We start from the raw sequence: 24523 nt of genomic DNA on the forward strand, positions 1-24523 counted from the left end.
AAGAATTTATCCTAGAAGCCCATCTAAAAAACATTTTCAAACTCCGTTTTCTTAAAGTAATAAGTTAAAGCTTTTTGAATTTCGTGCAAAGCTACATGAGGGCTATCTGCGCTAACCGTCCCTAATTTCGCAGTGTGAGACTTGGCACAATATCTTAAATGAGATAAATAATCGATAACTTCCTTTGACTTATATTTGATATCCTAGAGATACAATTAAAATTCATTTTGGTTTTGGCCCAGTATGGCTAAGCGTGTTTAGGCGTTCGACTCGTAATCCGAGGGTAGCGGATTCGAATCCCGGTCGCACGAAACATGCTCGCCCTTTCAGCAGTGGGGGCGTTATAATGTGTGGTCAATCCCACTATTCATTGGTTAAAGAGTAGCCCAAAAGTTGGCGGTGGGTGGTGATAACTAGTTGCCTTCCCTCTAGTCTTGCACTGCTAAATTAGGGACGGCTAGCGCAGATAGCCCTCGAGTAGCTTTGCGCGAAATTCAAAACAAACCTTTTTGGTTTCTCACTATTAGCAACACGTTGCCCGAATAGCAGACATCAACTAAAACACCAGATTATTTTCTTTCGTAGTGACAGTGGATAGCGCATTTTTTAAACTTGACTGGAGTCATTACAGTGACCTTTGATCTCATAAAGTCCAATCCGTACTGTATCGATTAAATAATGGTGTCGTGCGTAAAAATGTTTTTTAATTGAAAAATATTTTTACATATATTGTAACAAGTTAAGACTTTTACAGTACAATACTTGTATTTTTACTTGTACAGTAGCCTACTGTAAAAGCTCTAACTTATAATAAAATATGAGTAAGTAAACTAAAAACGAAACTATTTATATTTTTATATATATAGAGGGATGACTAATGACGTCACGTAGGCGTATATTAATCTGGGAGAGAGAAGTGATAGTTGCACCCTAGACTATTTGTCTGAGGTAAAGTTTAACTTTGTGTAAGTTTTAATGACAGTTTTTAAAACATTTCAAGGTTTTTCAGAGTTTACATTTATAATGCTTTTGAAGTTAACTTATATGTTTATCATAGAGCAGAAGTGAGTGAGATGAAGAATTTTGTTTGTAAAATATGAGTAGTATATTAGGCCTAACAGTAACTGACTAGTAGCGTAGGGTTTTGTAATGCAGTATGCGCGAGGCAATCTTATACTGTTAAACCTGAATATTGAAACTTTAGGCTAAGCTTAAGCTCAGTAGCTGGTGTTAATCATTTTAGTAATAGCGATATAATGTTGTGATTTGAAGAAACTTAAGATTTTCTTCAACATTCATGCCTTTTTAAGTATTATAATTTACATATAAATTAATAATGATTTATATATACTGATCTGTAAAATGATAATGAGTGTTGATGCTGGTTGAATTTCCATACCGATTTGAAGACCGAAGTGACAAAGCTCAAATTCAAAACCAACCAGTTGAGATAGTGGTATATTAAAACGTTATTATTAACAAACAAACGTTTTACATCGTGTTTATGAAAAATAAATCTATCTGTTCTTTCTCTTCGAAAAAAAAAAAAAAACTTCTCAGCAACTTATAAGAATGTGTGGGGTCTATGTTAACTTAGAGTTACAGTAGTAGTAGGAGTGTAGTTAATAAAAAAAATTTTTTTGAGATTTTACACTGGTAATTAAAGAATATTATAGTTGCTTAACAAACTAAAACATGACCTCTTCTACAGTTATTGAATGCAAAAACTGATCATAATTTATACCAAAACTTTTACAATATCCAGCATCTGCTATTCCTAAGATTACTTTTGTTGTTATAATTGTCCATTTTTTCTTCATAATTTGCTTAAAATATAATGTCATACCAGATACTCTTGTTTCTGTTGTGGGAAAAATTCTAGAGTGAGCAATAAAAAGGTTTTACAAAATAAAGTGAAATCTATGTATTAGTAAACAAAACTTTGTTTTGTCAGGATGTTAATATATGGATAATGACAAGGCTGTTGACTGGTGCTCTCTGATTTTCCAAAAGCTTTTCAAAAGTTGCCACATACACAAGGTAGCTAAGAAATTTTGTGTTGAAAATGATTGGAAAAAAGTTAATTAGATTGTGGGATAGTTTGATGGAAGACAACAAAAGTTGTAATAAATTCATTCAAACTGGGCCCTTCCTCACACTTCTAGTGTTGCACTTCAGGTTGTGTATGTTTGGGTCTTTGCTCCTTTTTATTTATAAGTATTTTATTTATAAGTATGTTAATAGCATTTCCAGCAGTATTGAGGATGCTTAGGTGTTACAGAATAACTATTCATTTGTCAAATTTAGTATGTGGGCTTTACTTGGAATACTGTATATACAGGGTGTTTGGAAAGTCACTGTGCACTTATATATTTATTAACAGACATGTTTAAATATAGAATACAGGAAGTAAATATGAATGACAATTATAAACAATGTTGAAAGTGACCCTTGTTGGCATCAATACAGGCTTGGATCCTTCTTATTTTGTTTTTAAACACTGCTATCAGTTGCTAGCTTGAAATAGACTGAATAAAATATGATTACAAAACTGCACAGTGACTTCCCAAACACCCTGTAGTTTTGGTCTCTATCTGAGAAAGATTATGCACTTCTTGGAAAATGTTCAGTGAACTATTAAGATGATTCTAGGATAAAAGGGTTATCTTACAGAGATTCTTATTTTTCCCTTAAGAAAAGTTTACAAGGTTATTCAAGAGAATGATAGGATAAAATCTTCTAATTTAAGTTTTGAAGACAAGGAAGCACGTTTAACATTTGGAAAAAGAGGTTAGACTTCAGCCAAGACAGTTTTACGTGGTTATTGATGTATGGAATTAATGTATTGTCATTAGGAGTGGTGAAAGGTGGTATTTTAAAAAGATGGTTAAATGGAAACAGAATTCTAAAATATTTTACTTAAGAGTTGAGCATACAAGGACAGTCTTGAAGGACCAAATGGTATCTTGTTGTTCAAGTTTTAAAAACTTTGTAGAATTATTCAAAGTGAAGTTTCAAGTGGAAATAAAATTGTATGAAAGGAACGTACCAAAATATTAAAGACAAAAATATTTGCACTATAAAGCTTGTTTTGTCCTGTGATCCTAAATCTTTAAAATGAGGTTTGTCTTAGTACTGTAAACTTGCCTAACAACATGACTATTGGTCATTTATTTAATGTGATTTGTCAGGTAATTTATAATAATAAAACCTGAAGTGTGAAATGTTGTATAGCTTTCTGTAAAATTAATCACAGTGGCAAATGTTTAAAGTATATAATTATACACCCTTTTAGGAAGATTCATGTTTGAAATAAAAAGACAAGGTTGGGTGTTAAAACTTACTGGTTTAGTAATTGGTTAGTTCCAAGTATATTATAAAAGGAAAAGTGTAAACATATTATCTTTTATTAGCACATGAATTTATACAGAAAATTTGTATGATTTATTAAATGTAAAAGACATGATGTTCAAACATTTGGTTGAAATGAACATTGTACTAGACTTCTGAGAAACTATTTTTAAAACAACATGAAGACTAATGCATCTTGTTGAAATATAAAAATAGACTTGAAGAGTTGTGAAAAATAGACTTCAGAAGGTTTTAAAGATCTAGGTGTTAACAGGAACATAACAGTAATTTAATAACAAGGGTTACAGATATTTATTAATGAAGTACAAGAAGGAGACAGTTTTAAAGCTTTCAGTTTCTACTGATAGATGTGTTTGTAACTCTTGGTAAAAAAAAAAAGCAATAATATATTTTAATTATAACAAAGCTCTGGATTGCTTTTCCCAAAATCCGTATAATAATTCTTGTTATAAGCCTTTTGGTAGAATTTGTAAATGTATGCATGTCAGTGGGCATTATAATTGAAATGTTTTTAAAATGGCTTGTAGATTCATTGAGAGTCAGTCTTTGGTGGCTTTAACCTTCACTGTCTTGTTCAGGGTTTCTGAAAGTAACTTGGTTAGAAATTAAAGGTGTAATTTATTGTAAAGCTGCAGTAACTAATGTTTTGTGTGAAACAAGTTTCAATAATCCTTTAACAACAAGAATAATAGCATTCAAAGTTTGTTGTAAAGTGTAGCAAGTAATCAGATTATAAGTCTGGTTGTACTGGTTTTGGTTTGTTTCAGATTTTTCAATTTGTGGGAATAATCTTTCATGAGGTGCTGGCCAAAATTTTCTTGTAGTGATTCAAAATAGTTTTGGAAAACTTTTCAAGTATTATTGTATGACATTAATAAGGTTTGCAAAGGTTCTTTTAATATGTAACAAATTTATCTTTTCTTGAACTTAAAATTAAAGTTGGAACATTACCCATCACTTACAGGTGAAGATTCAATCACTACTTGTACATCACGGTTCTGTATTCAAATGTCAAAGCTTTGTTTCTTCTTTAATGTTAGTTGTATCAGTTAATACAGTACTCTCCACAACACCTTTTATTTTCTCTCATTCTTGTGGTCATTCATTCAAACATTAGCAGCATTTGTCACATCTTTATTAGTGCATTATCTACTGGTGGTAGCAGGAAATATTTTGCTTTTGGAAAAGCTAGTGTGAAAATCATAAATGCATAAAGAAAAATATTCAAAAATACAATAAATACAACTAAAATAGTTAAAAATGAAGATTGAGGAAAAAGTTACTTAGTAAATATTTAATATAAAACTAAATTATAACACTTGTTTTTAGTTTAACCAAATCTTTGAAACTAAGAATTTTGCAAGTTATATGTCACATGTTTCTATGGGATATAAAGTCATGGTGTATATTAATTATGTGACACTCAATTAAATAATTAATCAAATACTACTTGGAAATTATACGAGACAGAATAATTCATTTCGTGTTGTACTTTAGTTGAATATTTCATATGAAACTGCATTTGGCAACTTGACTGACACAGTACACGACGATGAAGCATGCTATACTTTAGCATAGTGATTTTAATGTCAAATGCCTTATAGTTTAGATTTATTTCTGTAGAAGTAAACAATATATTTCTTTGTGTTCCCTCAAATTTTACCACATTTGAAATGTTTGTATTAGCCTTGAACAGTATCTGTGAGGTGATATTCTAAGTGGTGCCATAGTTAGTAGACCACATTTGAAATGTTTGTATTAGCCTTGAACAGTATCTGTGAGGTGATATTCTAAGTGGTGCCATAGTTAGTAGACCACATTTGAAATTTTTGTATTAGCCTTGAACAGTATCTGTGAGGTTATTCTAAGTGGTGCCATAGTTAGTAGACCACATTTGAAATGTTTGTATTAGCCTTGAACAGTATCTGTGAGGTGATATTCTAAGTGGTGCCATAGTTAGTAGACCACATTTGAAATGTTTGTATTAGCCTTGAACAGTATCTGTGAGGTGATATTCTAAGTGGTGCCATAGTTAGTAGACCACATTTGAAATGTTTGTATTAGCCTTGAACAGTATCTGTGAGGTGATATTCTAAGTGGTGCCATAGTTAGTAGACCACATTTGAAATTTTTGTATTAGCCTTGAACAGTATCTGTGAGGTGATATTCTAAGTGGTGCCATAGTTAGTAGACCACATTTGAAATTTTTGTATTAGCCTTGAACAGTATCTGTGAGGTTATTCTAAGTGGTGCCATAGTTAGTAGACCACATTTGAAATGTTTGTATTAGCCTTGAACAGTATCTGTGAGGTGATATTCTAAGTGGTGCCATAGTTAGTAGACCACATTTGAAATGTTTGTATTAGCCTTGAACAGTATCTGTGAGGTGATATTCTAAGTGGTGCCATAGTTAGAAGATCACATTTGAAATGTTTGTATTAGCCTTGAACAGTATCTGTGAGGTGATATTCTAAGTGGTGCCATAGTTAGTAGACCACATTTGAAATGTTTGTATTAGCCTTGAACAGTATCTGTGAGGTGATATTCTAAGTGGTGCCATAGTTAGTAGACCACATTTGAAATGTTTGTATTAGCCTTGAACAGTATCTGTGAGGTTATTCTAAGTGGTGCCATAGTTGGTAGACCACATTTGAAATTTTTGTATTAGCCTTGAACAGTATCTGTGAGGTTATTCTAAGTGGTGCCATAGTTAGTAGACCACATTTGAAATGTTTGTATTAGCCTTGAACAGTATCTGTGAGGTGATATTCTAAGTGGTGCCATAGTTAGTAGACCACATTTGAAATGTTTGTATTAGCCTTGAACAGTATCTGTGAGGTGATATTCTAAGTGGTGCCATAGTTAGTAGACCACATTTGAAATGTTTGTATTAGCCTTGAACAGTATCTGTGAGGTGATATTCTAAGTGGTGCCATAGTTAGTAGACCACATTTGAAATGTTTGTATTAGCCTTGAACAGTATCTGTGAGGTTATTCTAAGTGGTGCCATAGTTAGTAGACCCTTGTCTTTCTTAATATTATATTAAGGAAAAATTGTTAAACATATTTCTTGGACAAATTTAATTTTCTAGTATATAAATAGCAGCACACATTTCTAGGACTAATATTGTAAGGATACATGGTAAAAGTTGAAGTACAAGAATGATATTTGGTTTAAATAATTTGAGTAATTAGAAGAGGTTAATCCTTTGATCCAAACTGTAAAATTAATATTGTGAAAAGAGTCATGTGTTCATAACAAGGATGGTAACAAATGTAAAAAGAGTATGGTTATTTTAAAGTTTTTTTTGGAAGAATTTATTGTTATTTTGAATTGTAAACTAGTTTTACATAGTATATACATTGTCTTGATGCCTTGTTTCTTTAAAGTATTCATTTGATAGGTGTATGAATGTTAAAGGTTACACAAGTTTGTTTGATAGGCTTGTAGTAGTGAATCTAATGACCTGTGGTACTGATTTTTTTGTTATTCATTTTTATTATTTTTCATAGAAGTTGTAATATCTAGCTACTGTTTCTCAGCTGAAGAACAAGTGATATGTACAATTTATATATGAAAGTTTTTCAAGCTAGTAATTTTCTTACCATTATACAATCAGATAAACAGAAAGCTACATATTTTTTGGTTGTATATAATATTAACATTTATCCAAGTATTAACAGGTCAAAGGTTTTTTGAGTAGTTAATTAAGAAAAAAATATTCTGTGTTTGCTTTCTTTTTTCCCAGAGGAAATCTATTAAATTATTTATTACATCACTTTTAATTTTTTTAGTTCATAAATATGCCACAGAATGAAAGCATTTTCTAAATTTGTATTTCAGCAATTCATCTTTATATAAGTAGATAAAAATAAGCACCCGCGGTTATTACAGGTTTTTAGTCGTGTAGGGAAATTTTATAGGATTCCTAAGCCTTTGAGCAGTAAATTTGATTATAAGTGTGATGCATTTCCAACACATGTAGGTGTAAACAGTGGTGTTTATTGATTGTATGCTAAACATTCAGCATATGTATGTATGTTTCTAGACTTGAGCATGCTGAGATTGCATTTTTGTACTTGCTTCTTATATGTTGCTAAGCAACCAACAGTTTTATAACAAAACTAATGGTGTATTGATTAGTCCAGTGGCTCTTAGTGGGTTGTGTTTGCTTCACTGTATGTGTTAGACTATGCATTGTAAGAGTTCTAAGGTGTGCTGAACATTGTAAGTTGAGTTTTGGTTATTAGTTAAATGTTTAACCCTTGGATATGGTTATTGTGAATGTGCTTAAATTTAGCTTTGTTTGAAATTCTGTTTTTTATCACATGAATGTAAGTGGGCTGAACAGTATTTAAAGCATAAGATTTTATATGTTTATGGAGTATATCAAGTCTTGATGTTTTTAATAAGAGGCCATTATATATAGGTGGAGAAAAAATTTACTTTTTGTGTGTGATGACTATGAAAATATTTTGCATATAGGTTATTGAACTCTTTACTATTCTACATGCTATTAGACTGTGTACTCGTACATTTATAACGTTGAATATTTATGAATAATAATATTGGTCATTACACTTGTATAAATAGTTGTGCTGCTGTTTCATTTGTATATATGTATAAACAGCATAAATTACTATATTTCTCTAAATTGTTAGATTTGAAATGCTTCAAACTTGTTTATGGCTGAATTAATTATGCAATTAAAAAATTGGCCTTAGTTATACAGGCATAATGTTTTCACTTGCTTAGGAAAACTTTGAATCCCTTAATCTGTTGACTCTCAAGTATTTCAGCTGCTACAATACAACTTTAATGCTTCTTTATTTTGTAACTTTTTTCGTGACTCCATTTTGGATTGAAAGTGAAACAATTTGTAAGTAGGTCAAATGCATGCATGGTGCTGACATCTAGCATTGAAGTTGGGTATTATTGAGAACAAATTAACTTGTCCATGGCAATGTGTTACCAATCAGCTTGGACGAGTTATCTTGTCTATGGCACTGAACAGGTTAAAGTAACTATCATACTGATTATGTTTAATACAAGGTGTTAATGACTGTTTAAGAAATTGTTGTGGTGAAAACTTGTCATTGTGAATTTTCAACATTTCATATTCATCGTGTAAAGATAATTCACTGGTGTGTGTGTGTGTTATTTTTATTATCTTGTTCCTTTAACAGTTTGACAAGAGAAAGAATAGGGGTTTATACTATATTGTGATAATGTCTATCAGAATACTTTTTGTTGGTTTAGAAATGAGTTATGGATAAAAAAATATCAAAGGGACAAAAATGTATAGATTGGTAAAATCTACATTTTGAGCTTTAAAATTGTAGAACTTCTGTTTTTGGTAATGTTTAATTGATTTCTAGTGAAGGTTGAATTCAGTCATGGCTTTAACAAGAAGGTTTGTTAAATAATTTTTATTTCACGTAAGTGTTTAATATTCAAATAATAATGATGATAATGAGTTGTCTGTTTAGTTTATCTAAAAGATCCGAGTTATTAGTCTAACCTTTGTATATAGGATTTGTAAAAGTGGACCAACACCTTAGTGCACAAACTAAATTAATGCTTTAGTGAAATTTGTCAAAGGCTTATTACCCTCTTAAATGTTTTTTTATTTTTCTTTTACTTATTTGCACTTAAAAACGGTCAATGTTTTATTTAATCAGACTAATGAGTTATTAGTCTAACCTTTGTATATAGGATTTGTAAAAGTGGACCAACACCTTAGTGCACAAACTAAATTAATGCTTTAGTGAAATTTGTCAAAGGCTTATTACCCTCTTAAATGTTTTTTTATTTTTCTTTTACTTATTTGCACTTAAAAACGGTCAATGTTTTATTTAATCAGACTAATGAGTTATTAGTCTAACCTAATGAGTTATTGTATATAGGATTTGTAAAAGTGGACCAACACCTTAGTGCACAAACTAAATTAATGCTTTAGTGAAATTTGTCAAAGGCTTATTACCCTCTTAAATGTTTTTTTATTTTTCTTTTACTTATTTGCACTTAAAAACGGTCAATGTTTTATTTAATCAGTAATGGAAATATATAATAAAAAATCAAGTAATGTCCATATTTGACATGAGTACATCTATGTTTTGGTGGTTTTCATATCCAAATAATGAAATATGTATACATTTAGTTTTTGTATGAATAACACAGATGATGTCGCATTATTCTGTGAGAAACGACTTAACATTTTAATTTTTTGTGTATATATATTTCTCCACAAGATGCAAGGCTTCCAACTTATTTGGTAGTGGATATTCAATAACATGTTTAAACAGGAGAGCTCTGCAAGTCAAAATGTGTACGTGCATTTCAAAGATATTAGGTGTTTCTGTATTATAATTTTTAGATTTAAAAAAAACTTTCATTTTAACTTTCAGGATTAATTTCATAATGAATTGTAGACATGTTGACATATATCCAGGCTGTTTGTTTTGCTTAAGATAAATGACGAAAACATGGAGAAATCTATATACATTTCATTCAACTTTATGTGCAGGTAACTTCAACAGTGAAAACATAGAAGTATCAGAGATCGTGCATTGCAGTTCCAAGTTAAAAAAAAATGGACATTGATGTCAGATGGATTTCTAAAAAGCGACTAAAGTAGAAACTTCCGTAGCCGAGGTGTGTTATGGTGGAACAGATGAAGTCTAAAAGTTTTGTTGCACTCTTAGCTTGTATTGTTTTAACGAGCATTATAGTGTGCTTATTTGGAGATTCAAAGCCCTCTATTCACGAGTTTGTGTCTACAACACAGAAACAGCTCACAAAACAACTAAAAGGCATTAATGTAAGTTTAGTTTTGTTAATTATTTTTCTTCATAATTTGGTAGCATAGTACAGAAAATCATAAATCATGTTTTAAAAATTGTTATTGCAGAAGAGAAAATTGTGAATTATAGCATAACAAATTTTTCTGAGTTTGGAGATCAAATGCCACAAAACATTATCACAGGTTCTGATGTTGCAGTTTTGAACAGTCACCCTTTGTTATGTTTTTCAAAACATTGCATAAATTCTTTTAGCTTCATTTGTTATTGAACATTTTGAAATTGATGGCTCCAAAATTGATAAGTAAACATGGAGCCAAAAATAGGAACTCTTAGCTTGATAACGTAATGAACACAATTTTCAGCCCAGTTTTCTTTTTTCAAGAGTCTTTACTTGTAGGTTTAAATGTCTTTATTTTGTTGCTTTTGTACATTTCTATCTCTTGTCCCCTTTGAATGAACAGTTTTTAATTATCTTGTCAGTGTTAGCTAGTCATCTAGTCTTATCAGTTGAGTCAGAAGATAATGATTCTTTAGCTCTGATTTTAAGAAAAAAATTTTTGCATTAAAATTTCCTGAACAGTTTACACATAACTTTGTTCCATCATTTTTGTTTTATTGCTACGTCTTAAATGTACAGAATTGAAAACTGGAATATGATAAAGTTGATCCTTCAGATACATACAAAGCAATTGTTAAAGAAAATACCATATCTAAAATGACTCTCTTTACAAAAATATGTGGCTCAGTAGAAACAAAAATGTTACTTCTGGCACATTAAGAATTTTAACTACTATTGAGGGAAGTATGGATGTGATACAGGGTGTTCCTGCATACGTAGGTCACTTGTCTGGCATTGCTTTCTGTTTACCTCTCTCCCACTGACATAAGGTTGGAGATTTAAATGTTATGCATGTTGTTGTGTAGGATATTGTAAAGAATTGTAAACACAGTTCAGAACAGCTGGTGACTGCTGTTACTTCATTTAGGTTTCGACTTACTATGGTTATTGAGAATAACAGGAAACATTATTTACAACAGTTTTTGAAAAGTGTTGTTCAGTATTGAAACCTTCGTGAATAAAACTTATTTTTGATGTTTCCCTTTCACAAGTAGTTTTTAAAATTATTTTAAATTTGTGGTCTTCTCTGTTGGTGTACAGGAAATAATTTGTATATGTATACGTCTGTGCTTATACATTTTTGTCTTTTTGTTACTACCTGTGTGTGTAGGTGTTACCTTCCGAGGCTCCTGAAGTTGACGTTAACCTTAACTATTTGAAACTTCTTGGCTTTACAAACAACCCAAGGTTGTATCCTTCAAATACTTGGAGCAATGTGACATTACCAGTGATAGTAACTGCTGTTTCATCGGGTGAAACTGGTCTGGCTGTTGGGCTGATCAGGTCAAGTCAGAAGTATCTCCCGGATCATGTTGTATTATTATATGATCTTAACTTGTCAGAAGAAGAGGCTACTATTGTAAGTAAATTCTATTTCATTATGAAAGATAACAGTTTGAATACTGTTAGTTTACAGACAAATCTGGCCTTAACATAAACATTTTATAAGAAAACAAAATGGTGTTATGAAAATTTGCAATTTTAATACATGTTATATTGATGGTGAATGGAGAACTTTTTGCTAACATTAAAGAAGCCTAGCTATTCAGTCTTCTGCACAGTTTTGGAATAGTTGCATTTTGTGATAATGATCTAATTGAAACACTGTTCATGAATGTTGTGGTTTTTTACACCTACAAAGATTATTTTTTATTATTAGATTTAGGTATGGATATAGAATTAACTTAAATCTCCAAAACTTCACATTTCCATGAGGTAAAATAAAGATAATGGCTGGGAATACTGCATGTAAAATCATTATAGGATTTAGTGCGTTTACTTAACATTGTGTATTTCTTGCCAGTTTATTATACAGGATTGACATTTTTATTTTATGGATTTTTTTTTTATTTTGTATCTAAATAATCAGCTTACTTGACATCAGTAGTTAATAAATTATAGCAAAAAATGTTCAGTAAACTTCATGATCTATATCATATTTATTTCTTTAATTTTAGTGTGGTCCCGTTTTTTAACAAAATTACGTAGTAGAAAAGTGTTTTATGACATTGATAAAAAGAATTAATATACTTTAGTAATAATAGACAGTAACACAGATGTTTAAGGTTGTTAAGTGAGTACTTAGTAACTGGCAGGTTGGGTTTTTTTATTTGTAAATAGTGTGTGGGATTGAATTAGTAACAAAGGCAGGTTGGGTTGTTTTAATAGTGTGTGGGATTGAATATGAACTGAAACAAAGACCTGGTGTGTTAATGTATACAACCAAGAAAAGTTAATTATAACAGAACTTGTGTGTAGATTGATTATTATGTATTTTATCTTGCACTTCAAAGTTGGCTTGATGTGAGTTAAGCATAGTTTATTTCAATAAATACTTTTGTTCTTTGTTTCATTTTTTACAAAAGGTTTTCTGGGCAAGTGTTTTAAACTAAGCAATCTAAATTACATTTCACGTATAGTGAAGGCCATAACTTACTGTTTAAGGATGAGATTGTATGAGTAATTGGTAATTATATGCATGAGTTTATTTCTTTGTATCATGTTTTTTTTTACAGCTCTTAAGAAACTAAATAAAAACAAGTAATTGAGACCTCTTATCTGCCTGTTTATAAATCTATTTATTAACTTATCTATTTATTTTATATATATAGCTCATATGGGGTGTGAAAGAAAGTAGAACTCTGATTGAAATTGTATATTTTGTTGTGAAATTTTATGCTGTATTTAGTTTTATAAATTACGAAAAAAAATTTGGAATAAGGCAAGTAAAATTACTCATGAGAAGAAACAAAAAACAAAACGGATGAAAGCCCTTTCTGGGTATGGAACTGACTGCAGGAAGTATAACCAGTAGCACATAGTGTTCATCTACTCACCAGGGCTGAATAATCTAGTCTAGAAGTCTGGACACTAAATTATTCTACTCAAAAAGTTCTTGTTAATTATCTAAAATTGATTAACATTATTTTGTTTATGAAAATTAAGATTATTTTTTGACTGATATATTTGTCTTGCATCTAGATTTTTCTAGTGTAGAAAATAGCTAGTTCCTTATTGATTTTTATTTTATTTTATTTTAAGTTATAAACAAAATTAGAAACTTGAAGTGTTCTACATGAGAGACAATAACTTGTCAAAGTAATGTTGTCAGGCCAGTTTTGTGTTCTAACTCATTGTATGTGTTCTTCAGTTATATCTGTCAGAAATGTTGCTATTTTTGCTACATTGTTCAAAATTAAAACAGACATTAGATTTCAGAATACAGTTAATTGTTGTTGGCAAAGCATCGGTCTGTTTACATGATAATGTTAAAGGAAAACTTAGAAAAAAATTCATTATTCTTTACAAGTACTGGTTTTGAGAAAAAGGAGTGAATATAAGCATTTTAAATGCATATTTTTATTGTGAATCGTAATCTTATGAGTTGAGGTTTTGATTGGAAGAACTTGTTGGAATCAATGAACAACAGATATAGTTGAAATGCTAATAATTTTGATTAGTGCTGAGAGGTTAAGGATATTTGATAATTGATTTAATTGTATTAGATGGTTATTTTTGTCAATTGTGAAAATAATGAATTGAGCTAAACAGTATTAAGTTAATTGATTTGTTTGTTTATGAATTTTGCCCAAGGCTGCACGAGGGCTATCTGCACTAGCTGTCCCTAATTTTGCTGTGAAAGACTAGAGGAAAAGCAGTTAGTTGTTACCACCCACCACCAACGCTTGGGCCACCCTTTTGTCAACGAATAGTGAGATTGACTGTAACATTATAACACCCCCATGCCTGAAAAAGCGAGCATGTTATTTTATGTCACACCAGTGAAAATAATTAATGCTTATATGTTTGATTATATCGAGTTAATTGTCCACTTCTAGGTTTTGTAACTGAAAATCTATTTTGCTAGTACAGAAAGGTGTAGTAAAACAGATAATTGACCTTAATATTATATTTTTCATCACAGAATATTGTTTAAGTTAAAGGTATTGTTATAGTATATACTTTTTGCTTTGTAGAAGTATTCTCCACCTATTACATAGGTTAAATGTTATATACAGCAGATAGTTGGACTATCAATAGTTAATGCAATCTCAGGACTTGAGGTTTTTCTGTACAGTCTAAAATTATCAAGATTTGTATTTTTTTAGATACTGTTTTTAAATTTTATGTAATTGCTGTTGATTTGTTAGGTTTTATGGGTCTCTGACCACAGACAAAACAGCATTTAAATAACATGTAACTATAGTTTGGCTATTTGGATGCCATCTTTTGTAATAAACAGGAATGTTTGACAGATGTGTGGAAATGTATCAGAAGTTTGTGTTTTATCATGGAGAAGACATTTGACAGTTTTTGTGGGATATAATAAAATATGTAAGCGTAATATGTATCACATTATGTACTATTACTCGTAGTTTTGGCAGAAATATTTTTGTCCTTACAGATAGTAAGCTTTGAATATTTTCTGCAGGGGTTGATTACAGTACTAGAAATTGTTTCAAACCTAAAAACAAATACTTGTGTGCGCGTATTATGTTAAAGAAAGTAATGTTACTGTACCAGTCAAAACATGTTACATAATTGTCGTAAAACGTTAGTATTAGACCTGTACTATTTTTATACACTACATTATTTATATAGTTGCATATTTTCAATAACTATTTGCACTGTGTGTACCATATCCACTGCCGAAGATGTGGTTAGCTCAGTCCAGAGGTCATCAGGTTGGCCAAGACACGTTAGTTGTTGGAATGCTATTTATATAAAACATTTATTGCAACAGTTGTTGTACCATGTGGTTTGTATAAATAGTGTTCCTGCCGGCCTGAGTGAAATGTGTCGTCAGTAGTGGATGGGGAACCTAGCATGGTTGAAGTGCTGTAATTGTACAGTTTTTAATTTTTGAAAATTCTCAAGGGTCTAGATAAAAAATATGTTAAGAAATGTATTAGGCCTAGTACTAATGTCTTACGACAAGTATAATTATTTATAATCGTGCTTTGCCAGCTTGAGAAGGGTGTTCACACCAAATATTTAAAACATATCAGTGGTCTGTTAGGAGGTAACTCAAAGTTTGAATGATTATTTTTTGTATTTTTCCAAATATAATGTAAAACTTAATTTTTTGTACTATATATGTGAAGTAGAGGCCAATACTTGTGGTAGTTTTGTCAAATTTCTTGCATTTAAACACCAGTGTAAATACAATAAGTTTATTGGATGACTTTGTTTTTTGAGACTTTATAAAGAAACTTTGGACTGTTTTGATTTTCATAGTATTAGGTAAACAGTAAAAAACAAAACAAACTAGGATTGTATTTCAACAATGGTTTCAGAGCTTATAAACATTTTGTTTTTGTGGGTAAGGTATTAGAGTAATCTTAATTTGATCATTTGAGAATGATCTTTCCTCTCTGTACATGTAAAGTTTTTGTTGTAAGATTATAGCCTCTTCTAAAGTAATTTACCTAAATAACAGCTGATTCAGAAATGAACTAAACAAAACACTGAGAGAATGTCCGAAAGTTACATTTACCCTAGTCTCAGATGCAAGGTGTAATATTAGCACAAAATACAAATATTTTGGATGCAGTTGTAATGGGGGGGTTACTTTTTGTTGAAGTTAAGATGATCAGAAAGATAGGCCATTAATAAATGTTTGAATCCAATGAAAAGAAGTCAAGAAAACATATGAAACATTAATAATTATTTTCTTCTCACTGCAATTTGTTTTCATTGTTTTATGAACAAACTTAGATATGATTGATCAGATCTCAAATAAGGAATTTTGTTAGAAAGAGCTGAAATACATCTATTGTTGTTTCTTTGAAGAGTTAAGGGTGTTCTGGATGTCATTAACATGATGAAAACCATTCTGATAGTGCAATTTGTGGTCCAAATTGAGTGGCCTTAAGCAAAAGTTTCTTTGTTTTGGGAAGAGCTTAACATTTACACAAATACAATGTTTTAGGAGTTTCATTGTATTTTTTAAAGTAAGAGATTATACTGGAAGCTTTTGTAAAATTTAATGTAAAAAATTAGTTTTATTAATTTGTTTATTTTATTTTTAAAGTTGCTACCAAAACATAGCAATTTCTTTATGATCCATGTACAGTTTTAGGGTTAACCTATTGACTACCAAGTATTTCAGCTGCTACAATACAACTCTGATGCTTCTTCATTTTGTAACTTTTTTCGTGAAGCCCTTTTGGGATCGAAAGTGAAACTATTTGTAAGTTGGTCAAATGCATGTATGGTGCTGACATCTAGCGTTGAAGTTAGGTATTATTGAGAATGAATTAACTCGTTCCTGGCACTGTGTTACCGATTGATTAGCTTGGACCAGTTATCTCGTCTATGGCACTGAACAGGTTAAAGACTTTTCTTTCATTGTGAAGTTTTCTGACTATTTGATTCAAGTTAGGAGCAGATGTATTAAGATACATAAAAAGGTTTTTGGCGTTATCATGGAAAATTTTGTTGTTGGAAATCTAAGAAACTATTGAATTGCTATTCAAGCACATGTTGTGTTTGATAAACTAATGTACATTGTTTGTTCATTTCAGCTTGTGAAAACCTGTAATCTTACCAAATGTTCTCTTCAGAAGTTTGATTTTGACTCTTTTCCATCACATATTCATAACCTGAAACTTTCTGCTTTTCGACCAGTAATAATTCAGGTGAGTTTTCTTTTATAGCTTTAGATGAGAAATGTTACCAATTTTTCTTTGTAACTTAGTGGCAAAATTTACTTTGTCACTAGTTAACAACCCAGTATATCAACAGGCTTTTTGATTGGCAATCAGATTGACAGAATAGGCCACTGTTCTATTTTTAACATTTCAGTTGACAGTCTTTTCAGTGTAAATGGTCAGCTAATAATGTTGCATATTTTTAATCACTTAAATTTTGCAATGTTTGGCTTAGACAAGTTTGTGGAAGATGAATTGTTTTTTTGTGACAAAATATTTATGAATGTTAAATATGCAGAATATAAAGACTTGTTAAACAAAAGTGAAGAAAAATATAAGATGTCAGTAAATAGTTTTAGGAACTCATCAGTAAAATACTAATTGAAGAAACTTTAAATTGAATAAGTACTTGTAGATGGCGGTAGCAGTAATTGAACATAAAATTACAGAAATATCACAATTTAAATAAAACAAAGACTTCGGGTTTCATAACACCATCAGTATCTTGGTGGGTTTCTGGAAATAAAGCTTTTCTGGACTATTTGGAATTCAGTGTGTAAACTGGAATAATTTTTCTGTTATCAAAACGTGGAGAGTTGCTGCTAAACGTAAAGCGGCTGGAGTGGACTCTTCTCAGATTTTCATAGCAGTGATTGGACTCCAGAAAACCAAAAGATTTTCAACTGTTGATGGGGTTGTGTTATAATACCTTTAATGTTGCAGGGTTTTCTAAATTCAGTTACTTTGTAAAAATATGATTTGTGCTATTTTTGTCACAGTAGCTCTGTTGACACTTGAATCTTTTTACATTGATACATCTTGAGAATTATTTATTATTGTAGTTACTCTAAACAGACACTATCTTAAAACTGATTAATTTGCAGTGGATCAGTGGTATGTCTGCAGACTTAATGATAAAAATATACGATTTTGATGCCCATGGTGAACACTTCAGAGATAGCCTATTGTGCAACTTTGTGCTTAACTACAAACAAGCAGATCTGCTTAAAGGGATTGTGAGTCTTACAGTGTGCGTATAGTTTGTTTGGCAACTATAATTCAGCCATCATATAAAATTAATAAAAAAAGTTGCTTGTGTTTTTCTGGCTTTATGAAAATATTTTTTATTTGTGGGGTTCTGAGCCCTTTTTGTTTAACATACAATAACCTGAAATAATTTAGGTATGTGACTAAAATTACGACATTGTGTATTATTTGATTTATAGAGCAGATAAACTATTTAATGGTTATATGTATATCTATGTATGTGTTAGATTTATATTTCACCAAAGATTTTTGTTTTAATTTTTGTGGTTGCTAAAATAATGCATATGTAACTTTAGGAGGTAATTGTGTCTGTGACAGACACAATCTGTAAAAGAAACATTGTAGTCTAGTTTTATATAGAAATTTAAATCAAATATAATTTTTTTTTAACTGAAAAGTTAATTTGTTCTGGTGACAATAATGAGCACCCCGCTAGTACAGCAATAAGTCCATGGATTTACAGCTCTAAAATCAGGAGTTCAATTCCTCTCAGTGGACTCAGATAGAGCTCCTTATGGCTTTGCTTTAAGAAAAACATACAGACAATAATTATTAAAAAATTGTTAATTAATTAAAGCTAATTATAATGATATTTGTAATTTGTACTGTCAATAAAATGTGTGCATTCTTATGAAACTTGAGAACTATGCACACTGTAGGCTACAAAATAACATGGCATGAACATCAAAACCAAGAAACATAAGCATTCATTACTCATAATTTTGTTCTTGAAACATAATACTGTAGAATTACATTTAGTATAGATAAATTACATTGATAAAGGTTTAGTACCACTTAGTAAAGATTTAAATGTTAAAGGCTTAGACTTGAATAATTTATGTAAAAAGTTTTGTTAGCAGTTACTGTCTTTTGCAAAGAATGCTGAATTGATTCAATTATTATATGTTTATTTACAGGAAGTCTTGAATAAGGCAGGAGCTGTGCTCTGGTTGGATGTTCAGTTCAGATTTAATGCAACTCTTCCAACTAGTGTACTGAAAAATGCAGAGCAAAAGGGTCTGGTGGCATGGAAGCTTGATCATCCGACTTCATCCCTCACACACCAGAAAATGTTTGACTATTTTCACATTTCACAAGAATATTATTACTTCCACCACATGGTTGATCCTAGTCATATAATCCTGTACAACACCGACTCAGTTCATCACAAACTGATGCTACCATGGGTGCAGTGTGCCCTCACTTTAGACTGCATTGCTCCTATTGGTGCTCAAGGATCAGGTTGTAGGTTTAACAAGAAACCTATGTATCGGTATTCAGGCTGTCACCGTTATGACATGTCGGCTTTAAACGTGGTGTTGGGTCTGATGTACAACTTTAGTGCTCACAGTTATGTGGCTAGCTATAAAGACAAGTTTTTTGATTTAGTTGAACAGGAAACCATATCTAAACCATCAAAACCTTTATTGACAGGAAATACAACAGGCGAAAAATTAAGTTATGGTAGAAATAGAAATGTCTAATGAGAGATGTTAGTATACATTCAGTGAAACTGATTTTTGTTTTTTTCTGCAACAAGTAACACTGAAGTTATGATCTGTACCTTTCCAGATTCAGCATCTATTTAGCAACATGTTACTGCACCATTTTCTGTAATAGTGTTTAAAGAAAACTCGGAGCATGTTAGAAACAATCAGGGATTACTGTGAAGTTCCTTGCAACTTAATATTTTGTTTTGTTTATGTTGCAAAATTGACATAATATAAGTGTGCTTATATACAAGAGTTTAGGATTTGTAACATAGATTCTATCTGTTTAGTATTTGTTGAAAATATTGTACTGTTTGTATGTATGTATTTCAGTTACGAAATATAAAAATTCAGGTCTGGAAAGCCAGTCAGAATGAGAACATGCCACATATCAGAGATTGTGTATTTCATTTTTTGTTTATTTTTGCCTAAGTTATGATTCATGAAACACTGCTGAAAAAATAACAAAAATTGAACATGTTGCATAGATTTTGTAATTCCAGATTCTCTAATGAAAAGTACTCAGTTTGTTCTTGTTTTGTCTTCTCTACTTTCCTTTTAATGGTATCTGCTTATATATTTTTAAATCTCCCCCCTTTGTTTTGTAACTGGTCTTTACAGTTTTGTGTCCCCCCACTTGTTGTTTAACTGTCTGTTTTTTTTATTCCCACTGTTAAATGTTTTTGTGCATTTATCTTCCCATTTGTCTTATAATGGTGTCTGTACATATTGTGTCTATCCACTGATTTTTCTGTGTATTTGAATACTTTTTCCCCATATATTTGTTTCTTCAACTGTAGCTGTAAATTCGACATTTGACGTATCTTGAAATGATATCTGTGTACATTTTCCACTTCCCTCTTTGTTTTTTAAACCCACCCATTCCATCTAGTGTTGTTTACTAGCTCTAATGCCATACCATCTATGAAATCCAATCTGTTGCAGTGGTCACTTTAGTTTCCTTGTGCTCATAACTTCCACACCTGCTCTTCTCATGAATAGGGTGTTTAAAGGAACTGCTGACAAGCTGATGATGTCAGAAGCTTTATTTTGTTTGTTATGAAAACAAACTTTAACATCTATGTAAGTCTTAAACAAAAAAAATGTTACATCTGTTTTATGTTGTTCGTCTTTGCTATCCATTTTCTCTGTGATTGTGCATATTTGTGGGAACATACAAGACCAACAACAAAAATATGATTCTTGCATAAAGTATACTTATTAGAGAAACAAATTTATAATATAATCCAACTGAAGCGTAGCAATCATCTGTAGAAACTTTAAAAAAATTTTTTGGTTTTGGATACTTTATCAAAATTATAATTCATGAGAACTACGAATGAAAATATATAAGAAATAACTTAAACTTCAGTATTTGAAGTATCCTTTAGTACAAAGCAAAAGAGAGAAAAGTGTAATAATTTCGAACTATGGGTGGCCATGTCCAGTTTTGAAATAAGGAGTGTTGATGAGAGTACAGGTGTGAAAAGTGGTGCTTTAATCAGAGAAAAGAACACTAAAACAAGGGTACCAAGTATATTGGATGTTTTATCAAACCATTGTAATAATGTTTAATAAAAATTAGTTTTTCAAGCAAGTGAGGATAAATGTATAATATGACTCCAATAATACTTACATTGTCAATAAACACGTGCATGCAGATATGTTGGTTTTTGAAATCTAAGAAATTCTGTTTTTTAATCATTTTTAGTGACAGTGAAGTCAACGAATAATAATAGAATAAAAAAATTTTATCATTGAACTTTTATTGCAACAATAAAGATATTTAGGTTGTTTTTTGTAAAATGCAGACCATATATAAATTGGTGTTGATTTCAATAGTCAGTACTATGTATGTTGATTTTCATGTTAGTTTAACCAAATGTGTGAGATCTTCCTAAGGGGCTGAAAGTTAAATATTCATGTTAAGTAATGAAATGTAATATCTACAGTATAAAAATCACAGTAGGCTTAATGTAAGATTTGTTTAGAGGTTAAATAACATGTTAATTTCTGATCTTTCAACCTCTAGGATAAATGAGTTACATGTCTTTTTAAAATAAATGTTATGAATACATTTAAACTTAGCCATCTAACATACCTTTCTGTTTAAGTTGCATCATATGTGTAATGTTTAGTGATGGCAGGTTGTTATTAAGACTGGGAAATAAAAGCATAATAAAGAAACAATATATTCAAATACATTAATAATGTTTTTAATAAAATATATTAACAATAGGAGATCAGGATTGTTAAAGTTGTGATATTTGAACAAGGAAAAATGTTTAATAGGAACAAAACTGAATCTTATGATACAGTTTCAGGTTGTTTCATTTGGTTTAACAAAATACAAGTGAAAGGTTGAACTCCAGTTTTTGTTTTGTTTCAAGATAAGGTTACTTAATTAAGGTATTGCTTGAAAACTTTGTTTTGTTTGGCTAACAGCCAGATGTTGTGATTGTTTACATGCTTTAATTGTTTGTTTTTGCTGTTGGTAAGGAATTGTTAACAGGTGTTGTCATATTAAAATTACCAAACGTGAAAACATCAACTCTGCCTGCAAAAACTCTCAATGGACTTCTTGAATTTCTGTTCATTTTGTTTTTTCAATGTGTTTCTTTATCCTATGGCTAACAGAACATTTCGTTCATATTAGGTCTCGTATTTTAACACTTTTATGTTTAATAAAAGTGGTGGGTCCGGATTTACTAATTCATGTTCAATAATCAATGATTATGACGATAGTGAATGTCCCTGAATGAAAACATGAGTTATGTGTTTTGTATATTTCTGAGTTATCCTTGCTAATGGTGTCATTCTTTGTAAAGTTTTGGTACAAATTCTTTACAAGTGGAGTCAGTAATATCAGACATAATGTTCATTACATTCTTACAGTTTGAGTTGTAAGTTTTAAGCTCGCTGTAAGTAGTGAATATTGCTCATTGTGGGAAAATAGATGTGCAAGACACAGCCATATTATGAACTTGTCTTCTTGCATGTTGTGCACTACTGGCTTAGAGAAAGACAAAGTGATGTTTCTTCAAAGTACGTGATACAATTTGTCTTTTTGTTAGCATTCCTCATTAAAAAGTATACATTTAAAAAAATTCTCAGCTGTGATTCTTGTGTTAATGTTATAGATAATATTAGCTTAAGAAAAAAAATTACGAATTTGAGAAAAACGTTGATGAAACTCACCATTGATTTAATCCTAAATAACCATTTGTTATTTGTATCATTAAGAATTTTTCAGGGTAATATTGTTGTCATAGAGAAAATAACGTTGTGTGTTTAAAAATAACTAACATACTCAGCTGATTGGGCTAACATAGTTCTGGTTACTTTAAATACTGGTATTGGTTTCACTTATTAAAGTGAATTGAAAGAATATAAGTGTAGTAAGACACTAAAGCCAACAAACAGAGTGAAGTATTACATGGTTTATTGAAATAATTCTGTCTTTAGGATGAGTGACTTACCTAGAAATGAACCAAAAGTTTGTGTGATTTTCTAACTATTCAGATGTTTCATTGTGAATGTTGCATGTGAAACTTTACAGATTTCTTCAGTGGGACATCCATGTGGAAGTTTCTTTTGTATCATTATTTACTCTTTTCTTATCCTTAATGGTCATCCAATTTTAGTATCCAACTTTAAAGTTGGAGGTTGGAGTCCAAACCCATCTTAAGTCAGCTTTAAACTTTGGACAGTGACCTAGGAGGTCCTAGTCGTTAATTCATACGGTGTGGAGTATTTGGTAGTTTTCTGTGTTCTTCTAACATGGATTTTATTTGTATTAACAATGTATAGGTTGATACGGTGTTCTTTGTGATCCTGCAAGTTGATTGCTGTATAATTTATGTCATGATGTAGCGTTTTTCTAGTAACTTCTAAAGCATCAAATAACTAAGTGGTTAGATGTAATTTGACAATATTCGTCCTGGTGTGCAGATGTCGGATTTAAATGTTTTCGTTTGATATCAAAATATAATATCCTTGCAAATGTTTCAAAGATGGCGTAATTCCACGTGTTGGGTACATAAAGCTAAAGTAAAACTTTCAGGGAAAAGCTGCTCGTTGTGATAAAAAGCAAGTTACAAGGCAGCTTCTTCATCTGAACGTGGTCATCCCTCTGGCGGCTTTTTGTGTTAGTTTGTAGAATGAGGTTTTTCATTTGTACATACCTTTGATGAAAGCTTGGTCTGTGTCGTATCTAGAAATATGCTGCTTTGTTGTTATTATTATTTTGTAGTAATACAGTGCTTAAATACGTAGCCAGTAATTACTGTTGTTGAGGTAAAACCAGTATTTTTAAGTTGGAAGGTAACGTGACATTGGTTACAGTGTGCCGAAATTTCTGTGTACTAGTCAATTTCTTGTAAGCCATGAAAGATTCAACTGTGTGGATACACCAATAAACACGATTTGAACCTGCGCAAATAATGTTCTTCATTTATTGTCATTATTTAACTATAAGACGATGTGTTACAGAAATACAGAACATAATAATCCTAGGTGATTTCATCCAAACTAAACGTTTCAGGTTTAATCTTTCCACAATTTGGAATTTTAAAGCAGCATACAAAAACAACAACCAAGTATGCAGTTATAACATGCTTAAATTAAAATTTCTCAACAAATGATCAAGAGAGTTGTATAATAAGTATATGTGCAGGTACGTGTGTATCTGTACAGTTAGAAAAACTGGTTCTTTGTGCGTGTTGTAGGTACTAAAATTATTTTATTATAACAGCGCCCCCTTTAAATCAAAGTTAGAAAGTCATGAACAATATTACACTAAAATATCGAAAATTCCCGCGCACAGAATCTAATCACTTATGGACGCCTGTGTTGACTGTTGGGACATTCTTTAGCGGGGCAACAGGAGGTGGAATGGATAATAACTTATAAATGCCTGTGTTGACTGTTGGGACATTCTTTAGCGGGGCAACAGGAGGTGGAATGGATAATAACTTATAAATGCATGTGTTGACTGTTGGGACGTTCTTTAGCGGGGCAACAGGAGGTGGAATGGATAA

At 31.0% G+C, this 24523-nt stretch overlaps 1 protein-coding gene across 5 annotated transcripts; it reads left to right on the top strand.

Annotated features, from left to right (window-relative positions):
• The first annotated feature begins 865 nt into the window (after positions 1 to 865).
• LOC143254314 (uncharacterized) lies at positions 866 to 23924 on the top strand. 5 transcript variants are annotated; one of them, XM_076509291.1, is made up of 6 exons: positions 905 to 965; positions 1955 to 2040; positions 9900 to 10193; positions 11406 to 11654; positions 16822 to 16935; positions 18912 to 23924. In XM_076509291.1, the coding sequence occupies exons 3-6, from the start codon at positions 10035 to 10037 to the stop codon at positions 19476 to 19478; spliced, it is 1089 nt and encodes a 362-aa protein (XP_076365406.1). In that variant the 5' UTR covers positions 905 to 965; positions 1955 to 2040; positions 9900 to 10034; the 3' UTR covers positions 19479 to 23924. The 5 variants fall into 5 exon arrangements, with proteins under 5 accessions (XP_076365403.1, XP_076365404.1, XP_076365406.1 ...); XM_076509290.1 differs by having other exon boundaries at positions 931 to 948; XM_076509288.1 differs by lacking the exon at positions 1955 to 2040 and having other exon boundaries at positions 866 to 948.
• The last annotated feature ends 599 nt before the right edge of the window (positions 23925 to 24523 follow it).

This window comes from Tachypleus tridentatus, chromosome 6 (genome assembly GCF_004210375.1).
Source record: "Tachypleus tridentatus isolate NWPU-2018 chromosome 6, ASM421037v1, whole genome shotgun sequence".
NCBI classification, from domain to species: domain Eukaryota; kingdom Metazoa; phylum Arthropoda; class Merostomata; order Xiphosura; family Limulidae; genus Tachypleus; species Tachypleus tridentatus.

Excerpts from the sequence above, each read along its gene's own strand:
- LOC143254314 (XM_076509288.1), top strand. The coding sequence starts at position 10,035 with ATGGTGGAACAGATGAAGTCTAAAAGTTTTGTTGCACTCTTAGCTTGT. Across the intron at positions 11,655-16,821 it reads CAGAAGAAGAGGCTACTATT|CTTGTGAAAACCTGTAATCT; the intron begins GTAAGTAAATTC and ends TGTTCATTTCAG. Across the intron at positions 16,936-18,911 it reads TTCGACCAGTAATAATTCAG|GAAGTCTTGAATAAGGCAGG; the intron begins GTGAGTTTTCTT and ends GTTTATTTACAG.